The sequence below is a fragment of the Choloepus didactylus genome, chromosome 21, assembly GCF_015220235.1.
Source record: "Choloepus didactylus isolate mChoDid1 chromosome 21, mChoDid1.pri, whole genome shotgun sequence".
NCBI classification, from domain to species: domain Eukaryota; kingdom Metazoa; phylum Chordata; class Mammalia; order Pilosa; family Megalonychidae; genus Choloepus; species Choloepus didactylus.
Window position 1 is genome coordinate 28,222,163 of NC_051327.1, and position 10,293 is coordinate 28,232,455.

Consider the following 10,293-nt stretch of genomic DNA (forward strand, 5'->3'; position numbering starts at 1 on the left):
CCAGGCCGCTGGAAGGAATGTCCTCACTCTGGGGGGTCCCTTTTCTGCGTATGTGACCTCACATCCTCCCAGGCCTGTGACCACAGGCGGAGACCGTAGAGCCTGTGCCGCCCGCAGGAAGGGGAGCCAGGGCGCTGGGAGCCACGGAGGGTTCCAGGGCGGCGGCAGGGCAGGAGGCGGTGAGCCTGGCATCGCAGGTCAGAGAGAGACAAGTGCCCCCAATCTAAAGGGGCCCTGCCAGGGGGATGCGGGAGCTGCTGAAGGGCTCCCTGGGGCGAGTCTGTGAAAGGCAACGAGGACAGAGATGGTGTGGCATGTGGGACAGAGAAAGACACCCCGGCCCGTCCTGGGACGAGAGAGGGAAGAGCCCCTCTTTGCAGCAGGTCACCAGCAAACAGATGCAGGAGGAATGATGAGATTAGAAAAATCCCCAACCGAATCATTAATGGGGGCTGAAGCCGTGGGGTAAAGCTTGTTGGTGTGAGAATGAGATTAAGTTTAGCTTTCACACAGGATAGGTGTGACTTGCAGGGTGGGGCAGTTAAGGAATTGGCAGAAGGTTAAAAAGACAAACTGTAGTCCACAGTGGGTCCCCCTGTTTATCTGCCCACTATCCACAGTGGGTCCCCCTGTTTATCTGCCCACTATCTACTATCCTTGCAAGGTGGAGACTCCAGAGTAGAAGTTCCCAAAATAGCCTCAAAACTTGTTACCAAACTAGCCCAGACAGGCTCTAAAGAGGCCTGGGCATAACCATTATAGTCAGGGGTGGGGATTTGTTCCAACCATTTCGGATGTTGCAAATTCACCCCTGGAAACTTATTTCAAATGTTTCCAATTTGCCAGGGCTGCTTGTCTCAAATTTGCAGGGGCTACTTAGGCTTGTCCAATAGAATGTAACCTCTGAAGTATCAGCCACTGGAGAAACAGGGGAGGGACTTGCAGTTAGGCGTAGGGAATAAATACTGCTGGGTCTATTGTTCTGGGCACCAACCCCCCACATTGGTTGGGCGCCCGTTCTTGCAAGATCGTGAATAAATTCTTTTCTTCTCCACAATCGGGTGAGCGTTTATTCCTTTTACGAATAGTGTTTGTTTCTCACATTGGGAAGCAGAGCATGTGCATAGTCTCAAAACATCTTCCCACCGAGGGAGAGAGGCGACTCTGCAGTGGAGAAACCCAGTAGGCACCGCCCGAGGTGGGCAGTTGCCAGTGAGCTGAACCGCATCGGCGTGGAACCGTGGCCCGGCCCCTCCCGACGCAGTGCAGCGACGACACATTAGCCAGGCAGGCTTCACCTGGATCCGAGCACTAGTGGGGACAAATCGGGTAGACCCCAGCCGAGGAAGGCCCTGTGAACAGCAGGTCGGTTCTCTCACACAATTGGCCAAGGAGGCTAAAGAGATTGACAAGTAAATGCAGCATGCGATTTGGGCATTAGGGGGGCAATTGGCAAAAATTGTGTGTGGCCTGTGTATTAGGCAATGCGACGTTTCCTGAATGTGGTCATCGTGTCGGGGTGATGTCAGACATGGCCTTCTTAGAAGATTCGTGTTGAAATATTAAGGGGATTCGGGCTGTAATGTCTGCCACTTACTCTCAAATGATTCAAAACCTAACCCTAACCATATGGGGCCAACTACGGGGCATGAGCACGTGACTACAGTGGGATGGGGCAGGTGATGTATAATGTTCCAGCCAGCAGGGTTTTTGCAGGCTTGAAATTTTTAAAAATAAGAAAATTTTAAGAAGGCTCTGAGGCTGAAAAGATAACGGCACACCCCACCCCTGCGGTAGTTCAAAATGAAACCAAAACTAAACCTGAAAATAAGGGGAAGGAAGTCCAATGGAGTTTTGAATTTTCCCCGTGATCACTCTGTGATGCTTTTTCTGGAAACACCAAGAGCTGCATTCTTTCGAGCCTGGTGTCCTCCTCATGGTGCCCAGGCAGTGCCCTTCGAGGGAGAGTGGCAAGGGCACTGTGATCCCTGCCTGCGGGTGGGTCGTGGGGTCTCCAGGAGCAGGCGGGGGTGAAACCAGGCTGGTGCGATCTCAGAGTTCTTGCTTGGGGTGAGTGTGGACAGCGTACGCCTCGGGTTCAGTGTGGGCGCAGGGCAGACCCTGTGCCCGAGGACGAGCAGGCAACCCCTCGCCCCAAGCTGCTCAGAGGCAGCAACCTGCACACAGTAGGAGCGCAGTGAATTGTTGACTGAGTGGAACGAAGGGCCTTGGCCTTCTGGACGAGTAGGGGTGGTGCCAAGACGTCCGGGTGGGCAGGGAGCTGGGCAGACACGTGCAGGGGCCGGGGCAGGGCACGTGTGAGGGAAGTGAGAGCCGTTTCCTGGGGGCCGGGGGTGCGGGGAGGGTGGGTAATCAGTGCGGCCACGGGGCTGGGGCGGTTCCCGAGGCCCTTCCCCGCCAGGCCAGGAGCTGGAACTTTGTCCTTTTGCTGGACTTATGGTGGTTTCAGGGGACCGATGGGATGGGGGAGGGAGAAACCAGCCGTGGCTCCTTGCCACCGAACCAGGGGCAACAGTGGGTCGTTTTGTTCTTGTTCTTCTTACCCGGGAACATAACGGATGTGGGTTAAAGCCAGGTCTGTTGGGACTAGAGGTACATGCAGCTCATGCTGCAGAATGCACGCATGACTTCATCGCCGACCTCTATGTGGACGGTGAGTTGAGTGAGCTGCACGTTCGGTATCGCCTGCTCCAAATCCCGGACAGGCCGCCCCATCCTGCAGGATGAATCCCAGCTCCTCGGCCGGCTGGGGGGGCCCCTCCCACGTTCCCGGCCTGTGGATCCCCGAGCTCCCGCCACGCGGTCTCCACACGGCCCCCCCCAGCCCAGCGCCAAGCCCTGTCCGAGCTGCCCTCCCCACCCAGAAGGGCCCCACCCCTCGAAGCTTCCTGACCGTCGCTGCCCAGGGCGCCCTGACGTCTGCCGAGCCTCATCTGTGGACGCTTAGCCAAATACTCCTGGGAAAAGTGTAAAATCCTGGTTCCCCAACCACATTTTTGCTTTACTTGAGTGAAAACTGCTGTGAACCCAGCTGTCCCTCGAGAAATACGTAGAAATGAAGGACCCGTCTTCCCGATGGGAAAGTGTGACGATGGCTCTGTCCACAGCCGAGTGGGATGGAGCAAGAGAGTGTCGGAAGACTTTGGCGGAGACGGGGAAGGAGAGAAGTTCGCGGGGGAGAGCGACGCCCCGGGGCAGCGGCGAGAGGGAAGCGGGGCGGGTGGTCTCCAGCCCTGAAAAGTCTCCCCGGCCTGACTCACACCAGGTGCTGCCGCAGGGGGCGGCTCTGAGAGGCGGGGGCGCTGCCGGGGGCCTCAAGGGGACAGAAACGGGGGTCCAGTTCGGGGCTCCTTCCTGGGGCGGCCCGGGTGGGTGAGGGTTGGGGGCTGGGCGGGGGCCCAAGCCTCTGCGGGACTGAAAGGCCTCGGCGCGGGAGGCAGGGGTCTGCGGGACCCTCGTGGTTCCGTCGGCGCGGAGCCGAGGGACGTCTGCATGATGGGAGATGGTTGCAGGAGGTGAACTGCGAGAACTGACCAGTTTCCAAACTCGGGTCTTCCAGAGGGAACGCCCCCCCCACCCCCACCCCCTCTGCTCCAGCTGACTTTCAGATTCTTGGGATCTTGCCTTTGGGGTTTTCTTTGAGAACCTCCAATGTTGTAGGGGTTAGTAGCTGTCACGCTGAAACTCAAAGTAAAACATCTCTGTTCTAATTGTCTGTACTTTTTTTTTCACCTGCCACCAAAAAAAAAAGTTGCCCAAAAGGCAGACGATAACAAGTGTTGGCGAGGATTTGGGGAAATGGGCACCCTTGTGCGTGGCTGGTGGGAATGTAAAATGGTGCAGCTGCTGTGGAAGACTGCGGGACACTGATTACGTGCTTCAACTTGGCGGGCCTGGGCTGGGGGACCTGATCAGCCCCTGGGGAGGGTGGTGGGCACGGGCGACAGCGCCCTCCGCAGCCCCCCGGGCCTGGGAAAGTGAGGCCGGAGGCAGGCCCCATTTCCTCACCCAAAATAACACTGTTAGGGGAGGCTTGCCGGAGGGAACCGCCTTTTCCCCACCCCCTTATCTTGCCCGGACACTCCCCGTTGCCAGTGCAACTCCCATTACCACCAGTGCGCATACATTGTTGCCAGACACCGTTACCGGAGCAACTCTCGCCCCTTTTCAATCAACCTCCGCGCCCTCTCAGAACCAATCCAAGCCTTTAACCTCTACAGCTACCCCGCTCTCTAAACGCCCGATATAAGCTTGTACTCTCCCCTAATAAAGGCTCTCTCTCTCTTGGTTTCTTCACCCTAAAAGAACCGTGTCCCGCCTGTTCCTTTCTCGCCGCCCTCCATACTTTGCACGCCTCCGCCGGGGACCTGGCCAAGTCCCCCGCCTCGCCCTCGCCTCCGGGAAAGAGCCCCCGCCGCCGGTACCCTCCGAGCAATCCTGAGAGCCTGGGATTTAGCAACCGGCCGCCACCCCCCCCCCCCAGACGAGTCAACTGCGACCGCAGAAGACGGTTTCGCAGTTTCTTAAAAAGCTTCGACATACATTTACCATATGACCCAGCAGTTCCACCCCTGGGATCTGCCCATATAAGTGAAAACACACATCCTCACACAAGCTTGTGTGGGAACGTTCATCGCAGCATGAATCGCAATCACCAAAGTGTGAGAACAGCCCAAATACCCATCGACTTACGACTGGATCAACAAAAAGTGGGGTCTGTCCGTCCAGTGGAATGCCATTCGGCCACCAAAAGGAATGAAATTCAGATGTGTGCTACGACACAGAAGAAACTCAAAACATCATGCTGCATGAAAGAAGCCAGACGTGTATGCGATTACATTTATGTGGAACACACAGAAGAGACACGTCGTAGACACAGGGAGCAGGACGGGAGCAGAGGGGCGGTTGCTGGGGGCTGGGGTGGGGGAGAGCCTGCTCACGGGCACAGCTCTTTTCAGGGTGACATTTTCTAAACTAGATTTTGGTGGCAATTGTTCAACTTGGTCAACTTGCTAAAAACCTTTGAATCGTACACCTAAAACAGCTGAACTTTAGTGTAAGTAAATCATACCTCAACAGAGTTGTGTAAGAACTGTGGCCGTGTCCACCTCCAGCCCTTACTTTTCAGTGGCTTGCTCCCCCAGGATCCCACTGATCTGAAGCAGTTTTCCCTCCATTCTGTGGGCTCTGGCGGCCTCCATGGCCACCCCAGGATGGTAGGACGGACCACCCGGCTGAGGCTTCCAGGGAGGAGGCCGTGGGGTTGGGGTCTTCCCGTGAGAGATGCTGGAATAGCGATCACCCCAGGCGACATTGCCGTAAGTCACGCTGGGGAGAGGGCGGTGATGGTTCAAACGCCCACACGGTTTCCAGGGACTCTCGTTGCTGCAAATCCACCCCCAGTCTAGAGGCCTCAGGGGCCAGCAGCCCTGTGCACCTGATCACGCCCTGCTGATGGAACAGAGGCAGGCAGAGGCTGGGCACACACACGTCGGGACCCACAGCCATGAAAAGGATCTGGAACGCTGCCAGGTGCCCTCCCCCAGCCCTGATGCGATGCCAGAGCTGCCCCAGCGGGCAGGTAAGTGTGGCCCAGAGCAGAGGCCTCGCCCCTCGCGGGATGTGCTGGGGTCGGGGGTGGCTGGTGGCGGCAGAGGCTGGCAGCGCAGGGCACAACCACAGCCCCCGCAGGGTGGCCTCGTGGGCAGAGCTCCAGGCAGGTGCAGGTGACCATCTGCATGGACCCGCCTGCAGACGCGGCATTGGCCGGCGTCAGGATGGCGCCTGGCGGGAGCCCCTTCCCGGCGGCAAGATCGGCGACCTCCCCAGGGGCCAGCACCCGGTCCCACGAAGGCCTCGGCACCGTCAAACCCGCCCCCCACGCGGTCTTGCTCCTGGCCCAGCACCAGGGCCCCCCTGGGTGGGATCTCGTAGCCCTCCCTGAAGTGGGAGCTGGTGGCCACCGGCCTGCGGTCCACGTAGAGCCAGTGCCTTCCCCGGACAGACGTCCAGATGACACACAGGTGGTGCCAGCGGCCGTCCAGCAGCGGCTGCAGTGGCAGCTCCCTGAAGGCCGGGTCTCCGACCACGAGGTGGAGGGAGCCGGGGAGCAGGGAGTGGCTGCCGGGCAGCACCAGCTTGGTGTCCTTGTCCTCGGTGGCGGAGGAGAGGAGAGTGCCCAGGTAGCCCGCGGCCGTGCGGACCCAGCTGCAGACGGACAGAGCCCGCAGCCCTGCCAGCAGGCCGGGGTGGAGGAAGACTGCGTTCTCGGAGGAGGCGTTGGGGAACACGAGTGCCGGTCCCACGTGGAAGCAGAGGGAGGAGTGCCGGCTCCGGCGGGCTGGGCCTGGTGTGGCCGACTCGAGAGCTGCGGGGCCCCAAGGGTGCTGAACCAGCCAGGGCAGTGAGCGCAGCAAAACTGAGCACCAGGGATGGACAGGCACCTCGCAAGGAGAGGCAAGAGAGGCCGCTGGACACCCCACGGCACCCAGCGCAGCACCTCCGCACGGAAGAGCTGGCCGGAAAACCCGGACCCAGGTGGTCGGAAATGGCAAAGCCAAACTTGTCTGCAAAGGCTGTGGGGACCTCCAAGCGGGGACACCACCCCCCATAGGTGCAGGTCAGGGGCAGAGGTCCCTGAGACAGGGCCACGCACCGGCGCCAGGCAGACGGCGGTGAAACCCGTCAGCCTGAACCACAGTCACGGCCGACAGCCAGTGTGCGTCTGCCAACTACCAGCCAGGGCACCCAGCCTGTGCCATCTTCGCACCCGAGGACGGGGCGGATGGTGGGTGGTGGGCAGGCTGCTGCCTGGTCAAGGCTGACAGCGGGCAGGTGGGACCCGTGGAGCATAAGGTTACAGCTCCTGGGAGACGGCTGTTCACAGAGGACAGTGGGTCCGGGAGCAGCAGAGCGGACATGGGAGTCGGTGGAGGAAGGGGCCGGCCTGAGGGAACTCACTCTCTCCTGGTTCCTGGGGGGACCGTGCAAGCTGAGGAGGGTCCCTTGGGGCTGCCGCTGTCCCCCTGGGTGCCTGTTGGCCAGCCAGGCTGGGGGGCTCCCACGTCTCCTGGAGGTGGCCAGCAAGGTCCCGGGGCACGCTCCTGTGTCCCAGCACAGCTCAGAGCACCTGCCTGTCCCTCTGCGGCCCCAGGGAGACTGGGCTGGGCCACTCGGGCTGGGCCGGGGCCAGGGCCAGGGCTGGGGCCGGGGTGGGGGCAGGGGTCTGCTCGGGAGCGGCGGTGCCCGGGCTAGCCTCCTGCAGCCATCCCCCGAGAGCAGCCAGCCTGGTACCCTGGCTCTGGACAAGGCGCGCCAGGGGAGCCAGCGAGTCCTGCAGGGCCTGCACGGCCAGGGCCAGGCTGGACAGGGTGTCCCCCTGGGCCTTCTGCTCTGCCTTCTCCCGGGCATGCTGCTCGGTGCCCTCGCTCAGGGCGAGGTCCAGGGCCAGCAGCTTGGCATCCACCTTGCAGCCCCTGTGCTGCGTCCGCCTCACCCAGCTCCTCAGGTGGCCCAGGTCGGCCTGCACCGCGGCCTGCGACTGGTTGGCGGCCAGGGCCAGGGCGCAGCTCTCCTGAGCCAGGCTCCAGAACCGGACGTCGATGTTGTAGGACATGTTGTAGTTGCGGGCGATGCCCTGCAGGTGTGTTGTTGTCACCTGCTGAAATCTGCGGAACTGGGAAGGGGACACACAGCGCTGAGAGGCAGGGAGCCAGGCTGGCAGACATCTGGCCATTCCAGCCCTCCGCAACCCCAGGAGACGAGTGCGAACCGTACGGGGTCAGGGCAGCACTGGGCACAGAGAGGTCAGTGGCCAGCCCAGGGTCACCCAGCAGCATGGTGTGGGCACAGCCTCCAGGCTCAAGTGCAGGCTCCTGTCCCTCCCCGACACCGTGGGGTGACCCCCAGCCAGGGCCTGTGCCTCTTTGAGACTTGGGGCCCTCCCTGTGAGCAGAGGGGACAGAGGGTGGACGTCACGGTGGGTATGAGGATCAAAGCCATGCAGGACACTGGGGGACACCCACGTCCCACCCTCTCTCTACGGCAGATGCCCTCCCGCCTCTGCACTCAGAGATGCTGCCCGGCCTCCCCCACCCAGCCCACTCGCGTCTTCCGAATCCCCCTTCCTGCCTTCCGATCCCCCATCTCGTCCTCCCCATGACATCTGACTGAGCTTTATGATAGAGCAAAGCAAACAGGGTGGCTGGGGAAAGTAGCATTAAGTGATGCTGGTGCTTTGGAGCTATGAAGGCCAGAGAAATGTGTCCTTCAACCTAATTCCTGGTGTGAACCCTCGAGAGCAGGACTTTCTTGTGAGCTTACTTCACACAAGGGGGGCTCGGGTGGGTCGTTCCTATGACTGGAGACCTTATAGGGGAGGTCACGGGGAGGGAAAGCCTCAGAGGGAGCAGCCAGGAGCTGAAAGAACCGGGAAGAGACGGGCGAGGCCAGGAGGGCTGCCGGGTGCCCGGCCATGAGACGGAGGGGATGGGCGCCAGGACGCCAGCCTCAGGGAAGGAGCCCTGACGCCGCCTCGATTGGGTCTCCCAGCCTCAGAACCACAAGCTGCACATTCCCACTGTGTGAGCCGACCCAGGGCCCGTACTCGCTTGAGCGACAAGGAAGCGAAAATAATGATATAACAAGAGACAGACACCACGTCCGCATCTGCTGAGCCCCCACGTCGGCTACTTGGATTCTCTGACATCTGCCTTCCGTCTGTTGCCAGCTGCCCCCATCCGTGGCCGCGCTCACCTGCTCTTCTAGTCTCCGGAGCCTCTCCAGAAATGGTTTTCTTTGCCTTGCTGTTCCGGATTCCTGTGACAAAGCTGCAAGGAGACAGACGGGCACAAAAATAAGGAAACGCGCCCGGGTCTTCTGCCCCAGGCAGCCCATGCTGACCCAGCTCCCCCGAGGGCAGGAGTTGTCCTCTCTGTCTCATGTGCCACTGAGTGGAGCGGTTTTCCCTCCGACCCTGGCTGGGAACCAGGTACTTCGTCCACGTTCATGAAAGGCACGTGCCTTCCGGCTGATGGGCACGGCACCGTTGGATGTTCCCAAGGAGACAAGTTTAAAACACATGCAAACAGTTTCTTTGGAAAATGACCCTCCCTGGTGCAAGCTCTTGTCTGGGAGCGTCACTCGGAGGCTGGGGGTGGGGTGGGGTGATTGCTTTAGCAGGAGCTGATGCGCTCAGGTTCCCACCAAAAGGACGCAGAAGCGGGGCAGGGAGCCCGCCTGGGGCCGGAAGCCACTGGGAGCCGTCGGGAGCTGGGTCTAGGGTGGGGCCCGGGGTCCCCACTGTGCAGGGCGGCTCCTGGCAAGGCCCCCTTTCTCCCTTAGACAAAGCTAAGATGCGTGGTGGGAGCCATTACAGAAGACGTGTCTGCATCCTCACCCCCAGAACCTGGGACTGAGCTTATTTGTACAAAGGGTCTTTGCAGATGTCCTTAAATCCAGGACCTCAAGGTGAGGCCACCCCGGAATGCCGGGAGGGCCCTAATGCCATGTGTCCTTATAGGAGAATAGAAGATGGCACGCAGGGGGGACGGCCACAGGAACAGGAGAATGTGGCCTTGAACCCAGGAGCCAGAGCCCCTCAAGCTGGAAGAGGCAGGAAGGACCCTGCCCCAGAACCTCGGAGGGGGCCAGGCCCCGCCCCTGCTGGATTTCTGACTCCTGCCCCCCAGAGCTGGGAGAAACTAAATTTCTGTTAAGTCAATTTGTGGTACTTTTGGTGACAGCCTTGGGAAACTAATTCCCTTTCTTGGGAAGTCATTGGTTGACAGGTTTCAGCAAAATAAGGAATAAAGGAAGAAAGCAGCTGTGGGGACGGCTGAGTCGGGCTCGAAGCCAGGGGTGGCCTGGGAGGATCCCTGGGTGCAGGACCAGTGGGTCCCGGGGAGTGGGGTCCTGGGCTGCCCTCCCGTGGCCCCATCCGGTCCATGAGTCCCACCTCTGAAGACACCTGAGTTCAGCCTCTTCACGGCCCAGGGCTGTCTCCACCCTGGTCCAGGCCGGGCCTTCCTGCAGCTGCCCCTGCCGCCCCTTCTCCCATCTGTGTGAGGGCTAGACCCTGACACCCTGCAGTCCTCGCAGCAGCCTCCGTGGCCAGGCCTGGCTGCTCCCTCCCTCCTCTTTGGGACACTTAGGGCTCCGCCCAGACGCCTTCTCTCCAGGGGTCTCACCCTGCATGAAGTGGCCCTGCCACAGCCCCCTGTCACGCCATCCCCTCACTCTGCCTTACTTTTCCTACCGTTATTTGCCTTCTGG

The 10,293-nt window shown here is 60.5% G+C and overlaps 1 protein-coding gene across 1 annotated transcript; it reads right to left on the minus strand.

Annotated features, from left to right (window-relative positions):
* Positions 1–4,856: 4,856 nt before the first annotated feature.
* On the minus strand, positions 4,857–10,268 carry PTX4 (pentraxin 4). Its single transcript, XM_037813783.1, is given in 6 exon segments — positions 4,857–5,870; positions 5,872–6,621; positions 6,791–6,897; positions 6,982–7,090; positions 7,155–7,696; positions 8,776–10,268. Coding segments are annotated over 6 exon segments (2,085 nt in total). The 5' UTR covers positions 8,917–10,268; the 3' UTR covers positions 4,857–5,434.
* Positions 10,269–10,293: the final 25 nt, after the last annotated feature.